Source organism: Phoca vitulina, unplaced genomic scaffold (assembly GCF_004348235.1).
Source record: "Phoca vitulina isolate PV1807 unplaced genomic scaffold, GSC_HSeal_1.0 scaffold2, whole genome shotgun sequence".
Lineage (NCBI taxonomy): Eukaryota > Metazoa > Chordata > Mammalia > Carnivora > Phocidae > Phoca > Phoca vitulina.
In genome coordinates, this window is record NW_022589705.1 from 98068804 (window position 1) to 98090957 (window position 22154).

The following is a 22154-nucleotide window of genomic DNA, read 5'->3' on the forward strand; positions in this document are numbered from 1 at the left end:
GACAGGTGGGACCCCACCCCTGGAAATGACTCTGGGAGAGAGCTGGTGCTTGCCGTGGAGGAGCCTCCACTCTGGGTTCTAGTCCCCAGCACTGACTGCCCTGGGGTCTCCCGGGGGGTATGTGCCAGACATTCTGCCCCCAGGCTCCTAGGCTGAGCGGTGTATCATCATTTGGAAGCACAGTGCAGGGTCCCCGGCAGAAACCTGCTGCATCCCCACAGCACAGGGGTGAAACTGGCAGAGACAGCCCTCCATCTGGAACGCACCTGAGACAGAAATATCTGGCTGAGTGTGGCCCTTCGAGGCTCCTGGTGGCTTGGCTCCTTCATTTGTTTGATATGCTTGGAGGTCCTGTATGTCCCAGTGATGGGGGTCCAATAACCTCAGGGACACTGGCAGCCATGAGGGAAGGCCCGCATGACCCCCGACGGCTCCTTCCCCCTAGCACGGCGGTGCAGGGGCCCCACGACAACCCCCCGACAAAATCCACACCCTGGGAGAAGCCCGACTGCCTAGCACGGCTTTGCACATCATCACTCGATTCACAAGCAGCCCAAAGACTCCATGTGCCCAACCCCACGGAACCCCGGGACAGAAGGTGAGGGTGCTGTGAGGCCTTCACCAAAGAGGGGAGAATGGGGCTCATGAGAGCGCTCGCTTCTGAAAGTCTCCGCTCTTAGCAGGCACCTGAGTGCAGGTGGGCGGTCCACACCGCAGGTCCCCGGTTAGATCATTACAATGAAAGCAGGCTCTAACCAGCTTCCCTATGAAAGGCTGTGTTCCCGTTAATTGCATTTTCTGGTTACCCAGGGATTCAGTTTTGTTCAGTCTCTGGATTTACAAAAGCAGGAAAAATAATGGGCCAATATCTTTTAGATTAGAAGCACAGCTAACGAGGTTTCCATGTCACAATGCCATCGTCCTTTGAGGAATGTGACGGGCACAGACCAGGAGAGGCGCTCACAAAAGACAGCAGGACCCATGGGAGGTCCATTCCCTCAACTCCCAGGGTGCGCTCAGGAGGGCAGACCATCCTGAACTTGGGACCCCACAGCTGTTAGATGGGAGACCCAGGCTCCGGTGCTCTGGGCAGGCTCACGGATGAAGCGGGAGGATGTGTGCACGCTACAAGATACTCCTCACTGTGAGGTGCTTTGTTACTTTTTTAAAAAAGATTTTATTTATTTATTTGTCAGAGAGAGGGCGAGCAAGAGAGCACAAACAGTGGGAGAAGCAGGCTCCCCGCTGAGCAGGGAGCCCAATGAGGGGCTCGAACCCAGGACTCGGGGATCATGACCTAAGCCGAAGGCAGACGCTTTACCGACTGAGCCACCCAGGTGGTGTTACTTGCCATCCCGGTGCTTTGCTACTTTCATGAGAACTGTCCTCAGAATGGCAATATTATGATCATTATTATGCTTTGGGCCTCAGTTTCTTCTACTATATAAAGTGAGCAAAGTCACCCAAGTCTCCTCACTGCTGTGCAGACAAATGGAAACAATGCATGGGAAGTGTGACACACACTTTAAAATACCAGCAAGTGTTACTACTACCACCGTCTCTACCGAGAAGTAACGATGGATCAAGCTCAGGATGTTCTCAAATGGTTTGCGTGCCAGGGCATCCCTTAGAAGATGCTTTCCAGAAACTTAAATCCCCAATGTGGACTCGGCTTGTGGTCATTTTCTTTTCCCCTCCTCCAAAAAAGGGAGCGGGCGGAAGAACATCCTGGAAAACCGTGTTCCAGTTCATTTGGGTCTGCTCCCGGTTTCACATGATCTCCTGAACAGGTGACCCGGCGGGTTCTTGGGGCAGGAAAACGCGGAGGGGTGAGGCTGACAGTGAGACCCCGCGCGGGGCCCCGGTGGGCGCTGGAGCCCAGGGGCCGCAGCTTCCCGGGAGCCAGCGGCAAGCAACACGGATCATGCTTCTGTGCCAGCAAGATGCTGTTCTCAGTGAAAAGCGACAGGCTCAACAAGCTGGGCCGTCACCGGAGAAGCTCCAAGTTCATGGCACGTGGCTGGGTCACAGAGGTCCCACGCTCCTGCAGGGTCTGGGCTGGTATCTGGCTAAAAGGATAAACGTCAGCTCAGGTAGTTTTCAATAGACCATACAGCTCAGCTTTGAGGTCCAGGAAGAGGGGAAAGCAAAAGTCACCGAGAATAAGATTCATCCCAGGGGCAATTGCTTTAATCCATTCCCAAAATGGCTCATAATCCCTCTTTAGTGTAGAGCTTATAAAAAGTGCTGCTTCTCACCCGAGCCTCCTCCCTGGGGATGTGTTAGGAGTAAAGACAGAACAGCTGCTCCTCGACCAGAGCTCCAGCCAGCGCCCGGCCCACAGGCAAAGCAGAGGCCTGTCTGCTCGGTGACGGGGTGGGGGGCTGGGCCGGCTGTCACCGAGCCGCCACCGGCGCGCGCCAGGCCCGGGGCTGTGCTTTTCATGCAGTCACCATCCTCCCAGCCCTGGGCGGGGTGACACCTCCACGCCCCATCCTTCAGATGGGGAAACCGGCTGGGAGGGAGGGAGCACGGGAACCGCCCAAGGCCACACGCGGTGCCGCCGTGGACACGCAGCTGTGACACGCACCGCAGAGAACCGGAAACAGACCCCCGAGCACCCACGTTCACAGCAGCTCCGCGCCCAGCAAGCCAGAAGGCAGAACCACCCAAATGTCCACCCGTGCACGCGTCGAAAACGAAGCGCGGTCCACGCGAGCGAGGGAATAGTACTCGGCCATTCAAAGGAAGGGAACATACATCGTGGTGTGGGTGAAGCTCGAAGCAGCATGCAGACGGACGGAAGCCAGGCACGGAAGGTCACATGCTGCATGTTTCCGTTCATAGGACTATCCAGAATAGGCAAATCCAGACACAGAAAGCAGATTGTGCAGTGGGGAATGACAGCTAACAGATACCAGGCTTCCTGTAGGAAGATGAATATATCCTGGAACCAGCGAGTGCTGATGGCTACACCACAGTATTGTGTATGTATGAAGCGTCACTGACGGGTACACTTTAAAACGGTTAATTTTATGCTATGTGAATTACACCTCAATGAAAAAAAATAAAATAATTGGTTGACTCTGGGTCCCTCCTGTTGGCTGAGTCTGAGTCCCACCTGCTGGCTGAGTCTGGGTCCCACCTGCTGGCTGAGTCTGAGTCTCTCCCATTGGCTGAGTCTGAGTCCCACCTGCTGGCTGAGTCTGGGTCCCACCTGCTGGCTGAGTCTGAGTCTCTCCCATTGGCTGAGTCTGAGTCCCACCTGCTGGCTGAGTCTGGGTCCCTCCTGCTGGCAGAGTCTGAGTTCCTCCTGTTGGCTGAGTCTGGGTCCCCCCTGTTGGCTAAATCTGGGTCCCTCCTGCTGGCAGAGTCTGAGTCCCACCTGCTGGCTGAGCCTGGGTCCCTCCTGCTGGCTGAGTCTGGGTCCCTCCTGTTGGCTAAATCTGGGTCCCTCTTGCTGGCAGAGTCTGAGTTCCTCCTGCTGGCTGAGTCTGAGTCCCTCCTATTGGCTCTCCTCCCATCAATCTGAGTCCCCGTGAAACCTAAATATGCCCCGTGGCTACTGACATGAACTCTACCTGCTGGGACTCAGTAGGACTCTGGAATTCTTACACAAGGCAGAGTCTCAGACTGATGGGATGAGAGAGACTGGGGGAGATTACTGTCCCTGAAAAATAAGTGAGGGATAATAAAGTGCAGGCAGAGCCCAGCCAGAAGACCCACCAGTGAAGGCTGTGCCCCAGAGACATCAGCCCTGGACACAGGCCATCTCCCAGGCAGAGGCGCCTGGCACCCGGACACACACCACATGCAGAACATGGGAAGGAGGTGCCCGTGCTCCCCAGGCGTCCCCGCCCAGGACTGTGGCAGGACAGAAGGCCACCTGGGGGTCTGGTCAGACTCCTCTGGAAGTCCTTGGGTGCCCCTGTGCTGACCTTTCATGGCCTTAGAAACACTGCTGAACCCTGCAATGCCTCAGTTTACCCATCTGTGAAATAAGGCTAATGACATTTCCTGACCTTGGAGGGCTATCAGGAGATTTTGTTAATTAAGGGTCTGAACGACTTGGTAGCTGATGGGTGAACAGGGCACAGACTTATTAATTGGTGATTTTCAAGCCCACTGACGCCCCAGTCCACTCCACAACAGACATGGACACACACACACACACGCATGTGCACACACAGCTCTCTTCCTAAGCTACTTTAGCTTCACTGCCGTTCATGTTTGGACCCACAGGTGACAGAGGAAGCTGCCACCCTGATCATATTATTTGGACAGGAAACAAAGGCCCCCCCAAAGTCTCCCCTTTCCTACTCGAAACTTCCACATTGACTTGATGGTGTTGCTTGATCACCTTGCATCTTGGGGTCCTTTCTCGAAATGTAAACGTGCCTTTCAAGGGTGGGCAGGATGAGCTGAGCATAGCCTGTGTGGGGGATGGGTTTCTCCAAGGGGAGGGGTGGGAGGGGTCTCTAAGGGTGGAAAAAAATGCAGAAAAGTGGGCGGAAAGAGAGGTGGGGTGGTTGGAGGGGCTTGTGCACTGTCCCCGTGTGGTCTCAAGCCAGCACTTCTCCTAAGAGTAATTTGGAGTGAGAACTGGCCGGAAGATTGCCGGGCAGCCACATCTCTGACTGAGGGACGTGGCCAGGCTGTCTTCCTGGCCTGAGCCCCTCACCACCTGGGGTCTCCTGGGGCCTTCACAGTGGCTGGCACAGGACCCCACTGACCAGCCAGGGCAGTGGGCTCTGCTTATGGGGGGAGGCTCCTGCAGTCGGCTTGCTCCCCTGCCTCTCAGTGGCCACTCTCCTCCGCACCTCACTCCCCAGGGTCTTTCCCCTTTCCCCCCGAACACACCGGGGCATTGGGGCAGCAACCCCCCCAGGACCTCCTGAGGCTCCCAGCCTGTGGACAGAAGCCCTAGTCCTGGCCTTAGCGTTTAAGGTCCCCACACTCTAGCCCTCCTGGCCTGTCCAGGCTCCTCCCTCTGGTGCTCCACGTGCGCCTCCCTCCTCAGCTGTGCAAAACCTGCAGACTGATCCAAATGCACCTGCTCCACCCACACCTCGCACCTGGGCTCCCCCGGAGCCAGGACGCGGGAAGTCTTCAGCAAGTCACTTAGCTGCTGGGTGCCTCCACGCCCCTGTGAAGCACAGCACTAGAAGCACTCGATAAACAGAAGCCACCCTGCTGCCTCTGCCTGGATGCATCTTCCTTCTTGGGCCCACCTAGCCTCCTTCCACTCGTCCTTCCTAATGGGGGTCGAGTGTCAGCTCCTCCAGGAAGCCTTCCCACTTGCTTCAGGTAGAGCTACATGCTTCTTCCTCTTGGCTCCTGAAATTTCATTTGCACCTCTGCCCCCACTCCCCTTAAAAGTTCCTGCAGGGCCAGGATAGGGTTCTCCTGTCTCCACGTGGGCCCAGCACAGCACCTGCAGGCAGTGGGCGCACCATCTTTGTCTGCTGACCAGAGGTATCAGAAGGGACTCTTCCTCAGCCCTACCAGGCCCAGAGCCAGCCTCGGCTGCAATCCTGAGGAACCGCCGGCCATAGCCCTGACCTCCCCTGCTGCCCTGGACAGGAGAACCTGAGGGGCAGATGCCATCGGAGTAAGCTTGGGGCTCTCTGGGTTTCTGAGCATCAGGCTTCTGTGAAGAGAATCAAATTAGCCTGGAAAATGCTGAGGGAAGAAGGAACCTGGGTCTGTGGGAGCTAAAAGAGACCTCTGGGGTAGTAACGGGCAGTAAATTAGTCCATCCCAGAGCTTTAACCGCAAGCCTGCAAATGCCCCCCTGCAAACCTGCAGGGTGTAATGCCACAGCTTCGGGGGGGACCCGGGTGCTTAATGGGGCCATTCCATCAACATTTTCTGGGATTTTGAAATGCGGTGTCATAAAAATAAACATGCTTACTCTTGTCTTGCATAATTGGCTCCCTAAAGAATCCTTGCATTCTGAAAGCCACCATGTCCCTCGGCAGGAAGTACAGCTTTTTTCAGCATCTGGGTACAGTCCTGCATTTTTTCTGTGCAAAACAGAGGGGATGGGGGGGAGTGAGGGAAAGCGGACTCCTAGGTGGGCTCTTTCCCTCCTCATTATTATGTGCTCCTTGCCAAGTGCCAGAACACGGTTTTCAGAGGGTCTGGAGGCTGAGGTCTTTGTCACAGGGCTGGCCTTGGGGTTTCGGGAGGTTCACTGCAATATGAGACATAGAATGCCCCTGCCTGGCAACCGACTGTTTTAGAAAAGTCCGTTTTAAAAAACAGTAGTCGTGCGTCAATGAAGCCTATCAGCTGTCCCTCGGCAATTTCTTCACCTTCGCCTAATATGGCTTTTTGCAACAATTTGGGAGATGGAATCCAGAGCAGAAGGTTTACTTCTGATCACAGGTCCAGGAGGGCAGGGACAGGACCCTCGTGAAAGGTGAGCTACGTGATTGAGATGTCCGAGCACAAGCCCAGCGAGCTAAGTGGGTGTCACCAGATGTTTTCTAGGAATAGCGAAGCAGGTGTGGACCTGAGCTGCTCCCTCCCCAAAATCGCCCCTTATCTCCCAGGGCCAACCGTGGGGCAGAACCGATGGGCTGCACTCCTTCCTCTGTGGCTACCCAGCCGGTCCCCAGGCAGGCCCGACTTTGGGGGCCCTGGCCCCCCAACCACGTGGACGGACCTCTGTTGGTGCCTGGGCACTCCACAACCATCATCTTTCCTAGCAGGACACCTGAAGGTCAGGACGTGTCATTTTCAGCTCTGTATTCTGGGACCCGTGCGTGCTCCACACTGAGCCAGGTCCGAAGGACCCTGGCCCCCATGCTGGGCTCCCATCCCCCGCCTTGCTGCCTGCCTGGGCCTGGTGGACGTCCCGCTCCTTAAATACATCCAACACCCATGCATTGTCTTCTAGCCCGGGAAGAGCAGGGTGTAATGCGCAGACGCCGGAGCCCCGCTGCCTGGGTGTGAGTCCCAGCTCTGCCATGTCCTTGCTGTGTGACTCGGACAAATCACTCAACCTCTCTGAGCCTCCTCGGGGATCGGGACATCATTAAATGCCTACATCACAGCAGTGTCGTAGGGATGAGCTAAGATGCGTGTTAGGGTCGTGCCTGGCATGCTGTGATCCGAGTGCTCACTAATACACACCTGCCTCAGTGAGGTGTTCAGCCCACGACCACTCTCAAGTCCTGTCGTCTGTGCCCCCGGGGAAGGAGGCGAGTTCTCTGGCACAGCCATCCCGTGCCCAGCGCAGGTATGACAAATGGTCTAGGACACTTTTTCTAAGTCTCAGGAGAACTCAGAACCCTCCTCAACACGGAGCTCAAGGAAGCAACCCCCCATCAGCACTGGTCCCCGGAGGGGAGGTCTGCTCACCAGGTCTGGGAAGCCCCTGCTCTCGACCCAAGCTGCTAAGTTGGCACCTGGGAGCAAAGACCCAGTAGGGCCAGCTGGGCCACGATTCTTGTCCATGCGCTTGGGACCAGCCCAGGAGGGCTGCCAGGAGCCCACCCTCCTCTTGCCCCCAGCCCGAAACGCAGGCTCAGGGATAACTGGCAAATGTGTTGTCTCCCCACATAATGGTAAATACTTGCTTCATTTTTTCCTTTTAGCAAATCAGGTTCTTCAAAGCTCCGGGCTCCCCCCAGAACTAACCCCACCTTGGAACCTGCACACGGCATCTTCCATTCGGTTTAACCTCTCCCCCAGGGAAGCTTCCTGTGAGCACTGCCCTGTGCTCATGGACTCGGCACTGTCTCTTTCATTTAAAAAGACATTCTAAAGCCCTTGGCTATAAGGCGCTCAGTGAGCGTGGAGTTCCCTAACCTGGCACCACTGTCCCATTGTCCACTGGAAGGAAGCCCCCGGTCAGAGATACGCACGGCGGCCCCCCTGAGGCTCCGTGGGCCACGCCACCCAGCAGCAGGAGAAGGCTCAGGGGCCAGGGGAGTGTCTGCAGGACCACCTGCCGGCCCCCTCTGCTCCAGTCCCCGGCCACGCACGGCCCTCCTCCTGCCTGGGGACCACGCCCAGGTCAGCCGGAGCCCTTCTGATGAGTCCACCGTCCCCTGTCGCGGTATCTTTGCACCAAGGCAGAACGGAAAGCTTTGTACTGCTCTGTATCTCACCACGACGCAGCACCACGGCCAGACATGGCTGACACTCAGTCAGTGTTCATCAGGTGAAAAATGAGCCAATAAACAACGGCTTGTGTGTCAGCTTTTCCTTTAGAGCGAAGAGAAGGAGACAATCCAAAACCAGAGGTGGAATCGTGCACCCCTGCCCCGTGCATCCCCACGAGCGTCATAACACCAGGGGCTTCTCTGACCGTCTACGGGTACGGAGGCCATGGGGAAGCAGCTGCGCTACCTGTAGGAAACACCAAGTCGAAAGAAGCCAAGTGCCCCCCAACCAGTGAACCACAGACCGACTGTGGTACGTCCAAAAATGCAGTGCCCCTCAGAAATAACGCAGAGACCTAGAGAGACCTCAAGGACGTGAGGCCAAATGAGGAAAGCCACCCAGACCGATGGCATGGTGTACAGTCCCGCCTCCGCGGAGTGCCCAGAATGGCAAGACTATGGAGACGAGGGTACATCAGTGGTCGCGTGAGTCTGAGGGTAGAAATGGGGTCAACTGTAAACAGCATCAGGGATCTTAGTGGGGGCGACGAAAATGTTTGCACGCACGGCACATTTACTAAAAATCACTGGATCCTACACTTAAAATGGGTGAATGTCATGGACTATAAATTATCCTCCAGTAAGTAAGCACGTGCACACACACACACACACACGGGTGTGCCCACGGTCCACAAGCCTTCCACCCAGACTGGTATCACGCGAACCCAGCCTCGTCAATGTGCTCATTCATTAACTTCCGCGGTGTAATCTCACAAGCGCTCTCAAGAGGGGCCTCCGTGGATTTGGTGACACATTTATTTTTAATTATTAAGTAGACTGAATAACAGTATCTGTGTCACAGACATGTTTTCATCCCTTCATGACATTTCATCAATTCTTTGCTACAAAATAATCTCTGCTCGAGACTACAGAGCTTCCACCTACAACTCTGGTTGCCAGAAGAACCTGTGATTCCAGCATTAGCTGGACTCAAGGACGAGATCCTCAAAGTGCTGGCCTCACGTCACAGCAGACGGGTCCTTCTGGTTTTGTTGTTTTTTGTTGTTTGTTTGTTTGTTTTTCCCAAAAGGGCAATGTGCAACTTAACCAAAGGAGTGAGAAGGAGATTTTATATAAAACACGGGAGCCATGAAGGGCAGTGGGAAGAGCACGAATGGACCTGGGAGTCCATGAAACCTGGGTCCACATCTCAGCTCTCCCACTACGAGCTGTGTGACACTGGGCAGATCACTTAACCTCTCTGAGCTCCAGTTTCCTCCTTTGCAAAATCAGAGCAATGACAGCCACTCCACAGGGTCATCATGAGGATCCTGAGGATGGACTGAGAGGATGCACACTGGCTGGGTCACCTAGCACAAAGCCTGGGTTACGAGAGGGTCAGGCCCAGCACCTCCCAGCCAGACCTGAAAGGACGGAAAGACAGAATTAGTGGGTCTAGAAGCTCACAGCCAAATCCACGTAGAGCTTCCCATTGCAGTAACCAACTCCATTCAACAAGCATTTATAGAATGTGCATGCTCGTGCACACACACATACACACACGTGTACACACACACACACACATGCAGCTCTTTTATCATAAAGACCAAAAGGAAATGAAAACAGCAAAGCCACAAGCCAATGCCCTGCCTTCACGAACTTGAGGCTCATGTCTTACTGATTTAGAAACAAGAAGCCAACTGTTTCTGCATTTGACTTAAAATCCTCAAAGCACGGTCTTGAAGCCACCCTATGTGCCGGGGTAGGAAAGTGGGACTGTCCCCAAAAAGGCTGCTCTATTTTCAGAGCTGACCTGATTTATATAAGGATCTGGACAGCTCTTCTTATCCAATAATTATGCACCAGGTCATTTATTACTGTCACTGATGATGGATCCGGTAACATTAGCAACACCGTACGTTCATATGCTGCTGTATTTTGCATTCTAAAAAAAAATGTGGCAGAACCACAGTGTAACAAATTCCATAAAGTCATGTTTTTACCCCGTTACCTACTTCCACAGTGCCCGACTGTCATTAAATCCCAATACACGGTGCCTAAGACTTACACACACACCCCAAACAATCAGATGCTAATCTTTGGCAGATAAGTAGAGAATATCCACTTTTTAATTAAATTTTTATTTTGTTAATTGTAGATTCACAAGCCCTGTAATATGTAACACAGAGAGATCCTGCACCTGGTTCCCCCAGCAGTAACATCTTACAAAATTAGGGTACAATGATATAAGCAGGATATTGGCATCGATGCGATCAAGATAGAAAGCATCCCCATCATCGCCAAGAGCCCTTGTGCTGCCATGACGTACCCACATCATCTCCCCTCATGCTCCCCACCCTCTGACCCCTGGCAACAACCACCCTGTTCGTTTCTGTAATTTTACCATTTGAAGCATGCTATGGAGCGGTCATAAGCACACTTCCAGACTGTCTTTTTTGCTTAGCATTGTTCTCCGGATACTCATACAGGTTGTTGGGTGTAGCAGTGGTCCTTTCATTGCTATTGCTGGGCACCATTCATTCCATGGTGTGAAGGTACCAGGGTTTGCTAGGCCATTCACCCACTGAAGGGCATCTGGGTTCTTTCCAATTTGAGACTATGACAAATAAAGCTGCTATAAAACATGTGTGCACATGTTGCGTGAACATGTTCTGCATTTCTCTGGCAGAAATGCCCAGGAGTGAAAAGCTCCACTACATGGTCCCATTTTACCTTCCCAACAGCAGCGTGTGAGGGACCCAGGTTCTCCACGTCCTTGCCAGCACTTAGTGTTGTCAGCATTGTTTATTTTCGCCGCTCTCATAGATGAGTAGTGATGGTTGTGGTTTTAATCTGCATTTCTCTAATGAGTAACGATGCTGAACATCCTTCCATGTGCTTTCTGACTACCCGACTACCCTCTTTGGTGAAATGTCCCTTCATGGTTTTCACCTGTTTCTAGTTGGGTTGTGTTTTGAGAGGTGTTTGTTTTTTGGATACTAGTCCTTCGTCAGGTATGCGGTTTGCAAATATTCTCTCCCACTCTGTAGTGTCTTTTTACCCTCTTGGATGAGTCTTTCACAGAAGAAAATGATAAAATCTTGATGAGGTCCAATTTATCAGTTTCTTCCTTTTATGGATCGTGCTTTGGGTGGCAAGTCAAAGAGCTCCCTGCCTGTTCGCACCACTTGAATACCTTCTACTTGTTTTTTTTTTTTTTTTTTCTTTTCTAAAATCTTTCTAGTTTTACATTTTACATTTAATTATGTGACCAATTTCAAGCTAATTTTGTATTAGGTATGAGATTTAACATTGAGGTTCTTGTTTGTTTCTTTGCTCTTGGCTATGGATGTCTTATTGTTCCAGTACAATTTGTTGAAAAGGCTATCCTTCCTCCACTGGATTAGCACCTTTATCCAAAATCAGCTGGGCATATTTGTGGGAGTCTGTATGCGGATTCTCTGCTCTGTTTTGTTGATCTATCTATCCCTCCATCAATGTGACACAGTCTCGATATGACAGCTACATAATGTTTGATCATCAGACTGATTCCTCTCATTTTATTATTCTTTTATTATTTTATCAAAACTGTTTTAGTATTTCTAGTCCCTTTACCTTCACATATGCATTTTAGAATAACCTTACCTATGCATGCAAATATTTTGCTGGGATGTTGACTAGAATCGTGTTAAGCTTCTATATCAGTTTGAGAAGTGACCGTCTTCCTTGAGTCTTCCCATCCATGAACATGGTACGGCTTTCCATCATGTAGACCTTCTTTCATCTCCTCCACCAGCGCCACATACCTCCAAGCATGCGAGTCATCAGCATAACACGATTTGTTAGGTTTACACTGAAATATTTCATTTTGGGGGTGATTGAAAATGGCACTGCATTTTTTAAATTTCAGTGTCCATGTGTTCATTACTAACAGATGGAGATAGAATTCATTTTTATACATTTATCTTGTATCCTCCAACCTCCCTGAACTCACTCATTAGTTCTAGAAGTTTTGTTTTGTTTTTTTTTTAATAGAGTACATGAGATTTTCTATGTAGACAATCACAACATCTGCAAACAGGGACAGTTCTATTTCTTCCTTTCTGGATGTCTTTTATTGCTTTTTTCTTCCTGTGTCATCCCTGGCTTGTTCCTGATCTCAGGGGGAGAAGCTTCTAGTTCTCAGCATTAAGCGTGAACGTAGTCGTAGGCTTTTGTATATGTTCTTTATCAAGCTGAGGAAATGCCCCTCTATTTCTGCTTTTCTGGCAGTCCTTCTCGTGGATAGGTGTTGAATTTATCAAATGCAGAGGATCCTATGATATTTCTTCTTTAGCCTTTCATTTGATAGATTGCCATGACTGATTTTCAAATATTGAACCATCCCTGCATCCATGGAGTAAACCCCACTTGGCCATGGTATATGCTTCTTTGTATATATTGTTGAATTTTATGTGCTAATATTTTGTTACTTTTTTTTGTTTTTTGTTTGTTTGTCAGCAGCCAGGTTCGGATGTGGCATGCTCCATCCTTTCTTAGACTCTCAATCGTGTGAACACTCCTTCTGCAGGAGGAGTTTTGTTTTAAAAACTGGTCTCTTCACCTGGAGTTGGAGCTCCTAATATAGGTGCTTTGATACCCATTGGTCCCCAAAGTGTCCACCACACACACGTACACACTCGTACACACAGGCACACACACCTATGTCTGGAACAATATTCCTAAGTGTCTCCATTGGAATCAGACCTTAGCAATTACCATCTTTCCTCCTCCCACGAGGCCCAGGGTGACACAGACGCTCAGCATCATGTTGGTGATAAGTGCTGAGTGCAGGGACAGGATGAAAGCCCTGCCCTCAGGTCAAATGTGGTGCATGTCTGCTGCCAGAGGAGCCCCTGGGAGGTCTGTCCCAGGGTGCTGGCTCTGGGGCACATTGGGGCAGGACCCTGGAACCGTCCCTCTAGGAGGTCGGCTCTCCCTTCTGGAAGGTGACCTGGCTTCTGTCTTGTTCTTCCATGTGCTGGTCTTCCCCCTCCACTGACTGTCCCCCCGGCCTCTGACACCTCTGCTATAACTGAGCAGGCTCTGTCCCTCCCTCCTCAAGTCCCCCAAAGTGCTTCATTACAACCCAGCGTGGGAACCGCTCCGGAAGGTGTGAACAACCTGCTTGCAGGCCAGCCATCTCCTGCCTTGAGACAACTGGCCCCTGAAGGAGGCAGCTGCTGCCCCAAACCTGGCTCGATGTTCCACCTCTGCAACTGGCACGGCCAGGCATAGGTCTGGCACTCAGCAAATGTCAAATGTCCACCGCTGAATGAGGAGGAGTGCTGGCCAGCCTGGCCCTTCTCGGAGCTCATACTAACCAGCAACGGTGCCAAGCTCGACATTGGTGGGAAGGAGGGGGTGGTAGGCTCCGAAACATTTACTTTTCTCACTTCTGTGTTTCCCCAGGAAAGTGTCCAATATGACAACCAGCAACCCCATGAAGCTATTGAGCACCCCAAATGTGGCCCATGTTATTTCGATTGGACACTGCTGGTCTCCACTCTTGATAACAGTATTTTTATCCCCACACATATCCCCCCCTCCATTACTGGACGGCAGGGTCTTCAAGGGCAGAAACCCACTCATTTCTGGGTCTGCATGGCATCTGCTCGGGGTCAGCCAACCCCAGGCATGCAAGAATTGAGCAGTGAGTTAAAGGTGTGGATGAAATGAACGAAATCAGAGATCAGAGCATTCTCTCTACGTGGCATAGACATTTAAAGCGGACGTGTGTGATTAACTAGAATCGCCATGCTGTACCTGACACCCCCATGACTTACTTATTTTGTAACTGCAAGTCTACCTCTTGACCTCCTTCACCCCTTTTGCCAACCCCCCACCCCCCCATCCCAGCAACCCCCAGCCTGCTGCCTGTTTTGCATACTTGAAAGTTGCTAAGAGAGCAGATCTTAAAAGTTCTTATCACACACACACAAAAATTCTGTAACTGTGTGAAGGGATGGATGCTAAATACATGTTACCGTGGCGATCATCTTGCAAATCATTATGCTGTACCCCTGAAGCTAATATAATGTTGTAGGTCAGTTAAACCTCAACGTGTATAAAGAGGAGACGTGTTTTATCTGACTACCGTGCAAATTCTGTAGCTCACACCTGGGACAGGAGCAAAGGTGCCAGAGGGTGTCTGCCTGTCCTCAGCATCTACCTACCTGCCCACCCGTGCGCTCGCATACTGACCAGAACTTTCTCTTGCAAACGAACTGGCTGTGTCTCGAGTTAACCTTTTCCTAGTCCCGGGTAGGTGTAGGAACTGTCCCAGTGCCCGGGAAAGCCAAAGGGAAGGGAGAACTCAGTCCAACTGTAAAGCCAATAGTTTGCATTTGGCCCCAAGCCACCCTCACCCCACATCTCCCTGTCCTCCCTTGATGGTACCTTTTCCCCTCAATCCCATGACCACACCTGTGCCCCTGCCGTCACGTTCTCTTCCCATCCATACCCATCCTTCCTCCAAGACACTTAAAACTCAGATACTTTCACTACTATTAGCATTCAGGAGAATGACTGAAAGAGTTCAACAGGATTGTTTTTCCTAAACACGTCTGCATTCCAGTTGGAACTAAATCTCACAGCAAAGGAAAGAATCTCTAATGGTGGAACCGTGATCACCAGCAGTCGGGTGGAAGAAGTGGTATATCTACTTGGGGCAGGACAGGGCCTAAACATAGGGTGGGCCCCGGTGGGGAATTAAGCCTCAGTGTGGAGTTAAGGACGAGTAACCACAGGGCAAGACTTGACGAAGCCAGGGCTCTGGGCCAGGCAGACACATCTACTCATGCACACACATCTCCTGAGCATTGACTGCACCACACACTCTTCTCAAGAGCTGATGAAGAATGAGACTCAGTCCCTGCCCTCATGAGCCCACAGTCCAGAGACCATGGCTCCTCTTTGGGGTCAAAGAGGAAGCCTGAACACAGGTTTCCGGTGGACACATCCCCTGGGTCTCCACTGCCAGCTACAAGGTCCTGATGCGGCCCCGTTCCAGAAGCCCCTGAGGTCACGCACGGGGAGGGCAGGCGACACAGCCCAGGCAACTGCCCACATGGGGCTGCAAACGGTGGGAGAGGGCAGAGCGGCAGTGGGCCCTGCCACGCCAGCCCTCCTTGGCTGGCCACCCAAAGGAAAGTGCAACAAATGGCAGGCGTCCCAGTGAGTGGACAGAACGAGCACAGTGAAGGGCAGGCTGGGAAGGCTGACGCACAGATGGGCCCAGCATGGCTGCCACCAACCTTTTCTTGGGGGGGAGCAGAGGGGATGAGGAAATAAAGTGACACCCTTCTGTAGAGCGCATGCAGGGGATGGAAAAGCAAATACAAGGCCCAGCCCCTCCCCCGCCATCACCAGGTCCCCTTGGTCCAGCAGCAGGACCCTGGCCTCTGCCAGCACACGACTCCCAACATGCCGCCCCTGCTCTGGGCTCTCTTTCAGCCATGTCGGAGATCCTCATAATGATGAAGACACCCACCGAGGAATGTCGGGTTTCCGGCTTCTCACTGTCCCCAGGGCCCTTGTACAGCTCACCTGGCCACTTCTCCGCACCTGCCAGGCATCCCAATTATTAACTCGACCTGTCCAGAGGCTACTGGGAGACAATGAGGCAGCAGCAGCAGGGAATGAATCCTGCACCCTCTTCTGGAAGGGGCATCGGGGACCTGGCATTGAAGAAATAATCCCACTGTTTCTCGTTGATTGCTGGAGTACAGGGCCCTGCCCCAGGGGAGGGGGCTGGAGAAGCCAAGCCTCCCCCAGGCAGCCAGCTCTGCTCCAACCCTGACGTGGATAAGGAACTCGGGGAGCTGGGCCCCCCACACACACACCGGGGCCCCCGAAGCTCTGACATGGGGACGCTGCAGCCTCTGACTTTCTATTAACTGAGAGTTAATCTGAGTTACGTAAGTGCCACTCCCCACTCGGCGGCCTTATGACTCACCGACTCCTTTGAATTCCTGGAAGGGGGTCTTAGAGAAAGAGAGTCAGTGGGCCCCACAGCTTGTCTGCTCCAGCTCCAGCAAGCCCCGGCTCCTGCCTCCCCCTCGTGTCTGACTGGCATCGGGCAGGAGAAACCCTCTCGAGCCAGACTTCAAACATGAAAATCTAGATCAAGGATATATTTGGCTTTCCAAGCTAATCTTTACATCAATTTGGTCTCTACTGACTTGTAGCCCTTTGAAGAAAACTTGGCAACCACGCATATGGAAAGCAGATGACTCTTATGTAACCCCAGACAGGAGCCCCTGGGCTCTGGAAGGCCCGGCAGTCATGGGTGGGTTGGGGTTTGCTGTTTACCCACTTCATCATGACCTAAGGGGCAGCTTTTATCCACATGGCTGGGCAGCGGAGTTTTCCCACAAGAAGCCCAGGGAGATAAATGCGTCAGGAAGCTCGCCGGACCCACTTGTGCCAGACAGCTTGATGGCGCCCAGGCCAGTGGGCTGGGGGATGGCGAGGCTGGCTGGGCTGCCACCCGGCCGCTGACACCTGAACGACCCCAGCTAAGAGGATGCAGGGCTCAGTGGGGAAGCAGGCTGTCCCCCTCCAGAGACAGACGTCTCGGGGAGGCGTGGAGCTGTCTCTGCGTGTGAGCTGGCTTGCCCTGCTCCCTGCTTACCGCCCGCTTGGATGCACAGAAGAGAAGGAAGCAGGTGATTACAGTAAATCAACAGAAGGGACCGACTTAGGAGGAGCCCACCAGCCCCTCCTCCGCTTGGACAGTGGATCCCCTGGGTGGGCGTGGCCTGAGGGGGAGGGGGCCATGCCCCAGCGGTGGAAAGATTTGAACTGCCTCTCAGAACGGCCATTTACTCCAGCATCACTGTCACTGATGAGCTTCCCAGCCGCTGACCCTCGATGGATTCCGGCTGCAATCAATTTGGTAGCAGCCGTCGGAAATGGGCACGAGCCAGGCTTCACCAGGAGGGCGATGTCTGTGGACAGAGCGCCTGACTCCGTCCGTCCTCTTAAAGCCTCCACACAGCCCCAGCTGCTGGACTTTAGAGGCGGGGATGGTGACAGCCCACCCCCTGGGCCCACGTGGTGAGGCCCAAACATGGTACCGCATGGCCCGAGCTCGGGGGACTGCGAAGCACCCGCGAAGGAAGAGAGTCCCAGCACTTTGTTACACACCCACCCCCGAGCAGACGCACACAGCCAGGGCCTTGGTGGGTGGGAGAACAGACAGCGCGACCCCCAGGGGCACGGCCTGGGAAGAAGCGCCATGGCGTTGGCTCGCCTGAGCACACCTAGCAAATGCCTTGCACGCTCCCAGCCCCTGACGAAGCTGCGGCCTCCGAGGCCACTTAAACAACGAGGCAGCCACACTCTCTGCTGCGTGCTGAGTAAGCGCCCCTCCAAGCTGGGCGCGGTGCTCGTTTATGTCTGAGCTCCAACGCAGCTGGTCAAGCTACTGGGCTGCCTTCGAGAGATACCTTTATCCGTGCTTGGAGCTTTGATACAACTACCACCAAAAAGGCATGAAAACAAGACTCAGTCTGTTTCTGCCTCGTGAGAAGAAAAGGGCTCCATGCACAGCTCCGGTCAAACGCAGGAGCAAAAAACCAAGCCCAGATTTTTGCCTCAGGAGCCTGAGCAGAGGGCTTCTCGCTCCGGTGATGCTCAGAGCAGCCTTCCACAGACCCGGGCTCTAGGTTCGGTGTCTGTCCGAGAAACCAGGTTGGAAGCCAGGCAGCAGGATGTGCAGGGCTCACCCAGGGAGCCACAGAGTGTGGCTTGTAAGCAAAGCTGACCGGCTTTCTTCAAGGAAGAAGTGCGTTTCCAGGTCTGGAGCAAGCAGTCCCCGCTTTGCTACCGTTACCCTTGCCTGTTGTGATGGGAAAACAACACAGACCCTCCCGGCAAGACACCTGTGCTGGCCAGGGGATGGCCCTCACAGATATGACAGATCTCTCTCCTGTCAGCCTCCTAGATAGGTGACAGCTCGTCCTTAGAGACACACTCACAGAAAATCTCTTGTGCAAACACTAAAAAAAAAAAAAAAAAAGCAAAAGGTCAAACTTCAAAATCACCAACAGAACTATTTCCTACAGCAAAATCCCAAGGAGATCTCACTTGGGGATGCTTTAGAGGAACTGTTTTAGTGAATTTTGAACCAACAGAGAGGTTTCTTTCCACGGTATTTACTCTTCTCTTCCCCTTATCAAAATGTACTAATCTTTCAATCTAGCAACTTAGTAATAAAAAAAAGAAAAACCTGTAACTTGCCAGCAGTCAGTCAGGAACCAAGCGGCCAGACAGTACCTCGGGAAGCATCTGGGAGCCAAAGGTGCTCCCAGAACCAGGGCTGGGACCTCCTGATCCTTCCAGAGGGCCTCCAGGGCTGGCTGAGCCTTGAGAGGCGCCATGGCAGGGCACCTGGAGGGGTCACCAGGCAAGGCTGCCCTCGCTCCATTTTGTCTGCGTCCCAGAACAGGGAGCCTAAACCTTATCTAGTCCAAACACACTATATCGATTCAGGCCACGCCGATACCCAACAGGATCCGCTTCACCATTAACCTTTTAAAGCCCACACTGGCAAACAAGACCCAGCCACCAGGAGAAGGAATGCCGCTTTCCAGAAAAAGGCGGATAACATTTGACAATTTTCACTAGATGTTTTAAACAGTCTTTACCCCGGGGATGGGGGATTGTCTCATAAATCAAAGGTAGCTAGAGAACGCGTGGCGCGCTCTGTCCTCTTCTGATTTCTCAAAATCAGGACGCGCACTTGAGTCTCCTTTCGGCTCACTCCCCCCAGCTTTGATGGGGCGGCGGTGGGGGCGGCTCAGGCGGCCGCTCCAGCACCTAGCGGCCCTTCTCCTCCCCAGCATGGGAGCGCAGTGCATCCCAGTGGACAAACTCGAGAACCGCACCGCTTTCTCCGCCTCCGCCAATGTCCTCCTTGCTTTCGGTTGCAACCCGGGACCCAAAAACGCACCAGCTCCGCGAAGCCCCCTGGCAGGCGGGCGACGGTTTGGAGGCAGCCTGCCCCGCCAAGGAGACAACGATGCACTGCTGAGCTTTACGCCGCCCCAGGCACGGGCTGAAAGCCCGAGCTCCACAGCAAGCAGGCAAAGTTTGCCGGAAAGGGTCTTCCTGTGTACCCCTGGCGCCGAGTTCCGGGCTCGACCCCCTGGTTCCAGCTGGCCCTGGAGTCCGGACTCAGACAAGCCCCGGGGCACTCCCGCGGGTGTTTGCGTGAGTGGGTAGGTGGGGGGTGCCCGCCCGCGCTCCCCCAGAGCCCCAGCGTCTCCCGCCCCAGCTGCCCGCCAGCTGTGCGCGCCCGTCGGGCCCGGAGGTCACCGGCAAACAGCTGGATCGGCAGCTGGGAGCCCGGGAGGCCCCTGCTCAGCCCTGGGGGCCCCGAGGAAGGGAAAGGGAGGGCGGAGTGGCTGTTTGATTTTGGTTTCCTCCAACTCCGCCTTCTAAGCTCTCGCCGGGAGCCGGGAGCCGGGAGCCGGGAGCCGGGGAGCTCTAGCTTTCTCCGGCAGCCCCGGCCCCCGCCCCGGGTCCACGGCCCGCCGGGCCCCAGGGAGGAGGCGCGCCGGGGCGGCAGGCCAGGACACTGCGCTGCTGGTGCCGGGAGCCGCGGGCTCGCCCCGGCCAGCCCGGCTGCACGGGGAGCTGGGGCGGGCGCCGCTGGCCGGACCCAGAGGCGCGCAGCCCGGGAGAGCCGGCCGCTCCCTGCGGGGCCGCGGAGCTCCGAGCTCCGGACTGGCACCCCGACCGAGCTCCCGGGGCCCCTCCTGGCAGCTAGCGGGGAGCGGGGAGGGGTCCCTTTATTTGCAACGTTGAGGAGAGCGCCGCTTCAGCCCAGCCCGGCACCCACGCACCCACGCACCCACACGCACCCCGGCGCTGGCCGGGTCGCTCACCTGAGTCCTAAAAGCTGTTGAATCCACATGGTCACGTTTCGGGGAGCGGAGCCTCAGACCTTGCTCGCCCCGGCCATCTGCGCGGCGCCCGCGCCCGCTCGCTTCCGTCCCGCGGCGCCGGTCTCTGGCTCTCGGTCCGCCGCCGCCCGCCGCCCGCCGCCCGCCGGCCGCGGGGCGCAGAGCGAGTCAGAGCGCGGCCGCGCGGGGCTCCATGCCGGCCGGCGCGCCGCCGCCGTTGGGGCGCATGGCTCAGGCGGGGCGGCCCGCGGGGGCGCACATCCTCCGGCCGGGGCGCGGGGCTCGTCGCCCCTCCGGGGGCGAGCCAGCGAAGGCGGCAGCGAGGCAGGGGCGCCCACGGCCGGCCCGGGAGGGGCGCGCTCCGGCGCTGCGGCCGCGCGGGGAGAGTCGGAGGAGACGCGGCTTCGCCCTCCGGGGCGGTGGGGAGGGAGGCCGGGCGGCGCCGCCGCGCACGGTGCGTGTCTCGTGGCGCGGCTCTCGCCTCCGGTCCGAGCCCCGCGCCGAGGGGGCGGCGCGGTCCGGGGGTGCGGGCGGCGGCGACGCGGAAGGACGCGGGTCGCCTCCGCGCGCCGCCAGGTCAGGGGGCTGCGCCAGGGGTGCGCCGCCGGCCGGCAGCGCTCAAGTTGGCCGGGGGCTCCGTCTGAGCGCTCGCTCTGCAGACGGCCGCGGCGCCGGAGGCCGGCAGGAGGCGGGCGCGGGAGGCGCGCGGGGCGAGGGCGCCGTGGAGCGCGGGGCGTGGGGACGCGCGGCGGCGGCGCCGCGCCGAGGAGGCGCGCGGGGATCCCGGGGCCCCGCCGCCCGCGCCCACCGCGCCCGCCGCAGAGCCGCCCGCGCCGCTCGGCCGCCTTCCTCCGCGCGTCTGCCTCTCCGAGCGCTCGCCCCCGCCTCCCCGAGCGGGTCCCAACTCCGCCCGCCCGGCCCGGCTCACGTCACCCGCCTTCCCCGCCCCTCGAACTGGAGCCCGAGCCCCCTGCCCGGCGCCGGCTGCCGCTCTGTGCCCCGCCTCACGGCGCGGGGCTGTGCCCGGCCCAGGCGACACATCAGGCGGGGTCCCCGGCCGCCCCTTCCCCATCCCCGGCCTCGTCCCACTCCCCACCTTGGGAAAGGCTCGAGAGAGGCCGCGGGCTCGGATTGGACCGCTGGGCGCCGCCGGATGGTGTTGCCACGGTAACCGGATGGCCTGCGAAGCAGTTCGAGGTTCCGACCCATTTACGGGTGCGCCCGGTGGACCTGGAGCGCTAATTTGGGGAGGGGGCGTTCCCGAGGGAGCACTGGTGGGGGGCGCCCGGAGCGAGAGGCTGCGCAGAAAGTTTCCTCCAGGCGGAGCTGCACCAGAGGCGCGGCTAGAGTCTGGGAAGCCGGAGGGTCCGCTACTAGGGGTCCCTCTCTTCCCGCCTCCCCGGCCCCCAGCCTTGGGCCCTGGCGGAAGAAGCCCCGGCGTCCCAGGTCAGAGCTTAGCACCTTCTGCCCCAACCCAGCCCGGACCTGAATGTCCAGGCTCCCACAGCCCCCGGGGTTGAGCGTCAGGCAGCAGCCGCTGCTCGGCCAGGCCCTCGCTCCCGAGGAGTCCCTGCGAGCTCTGAGTCCTCGGCCTCCCAGACTCCCGCCGCAGCCGGTACCCCGGCCCGTTCCCATCCCAACACTTCCCCTTGCCTTGCGGGTGAGGCTGTATTTGCAGGACAGTGGCTGCAGGAGGAAGGGCCCTACAAGCGGGCCTCTCGCTGAGATAAGTGACCTACAGCGAACCGCTCTGCCCACCCGGGAAACCGCCCGCAAAGGCCTGGCTGTCCACTCGGTGCCCTCGAGGGCGCTGCAGAATCGCAGGCCTTAGGGATCACCTGGCGCAGCTCTTCTGTGGCAAGCGCGGAAGCGGGCCGGGATTGGAAGGAAAGTTAACTAACACCAGATCTGACCCATGCAGCGGCCTCCCTTAGCCAAGCTCTGGAATCACCCCAGTCTTGTGAGGTCAGCAGAGACCCCACTTGGCTGGTCTGGCCTCCCTGAGAAGGGGCAGTTTGTGGTGGGGCAGATCCAGGCCCTGCATGGCTGCGACTCGGACTCCCAGGCAGGCCCTTCATCCCTGGGCTTC

The 22154-nt window shown here is 55.9% G+C and overlaps 1 protein-coding gene across 2 annotated transcripts in view; it reads right to left on the reverse strand.

The window, feature by feature from the left end:
• AJAP1 (adherens junctions associated protein 1) overlaps nucleotides 1–20186 on the reverse strand; it is a 118096-nt gene extending 97910 nt beyond the window's left edge. For both annotated transcript variants that reach the window (XR_004298154.1, XM_032395038.1), the window contains exon 1: nucleotides 20048–20186. Coding sequence is in view for 1 of the 2 variants with exons in the window: in XM_032395038.1 (XP_032250929.1) it covers nucleotides 20048–20076 (29 nt within the window). In the remaining variant the exon portion in view is untranslated. The remainder of the gene's footprint in view (nucleotides 1–20047) is intronic.
• Nucleotides 20187–22154: the final 1968 nt, after the last annotated feature.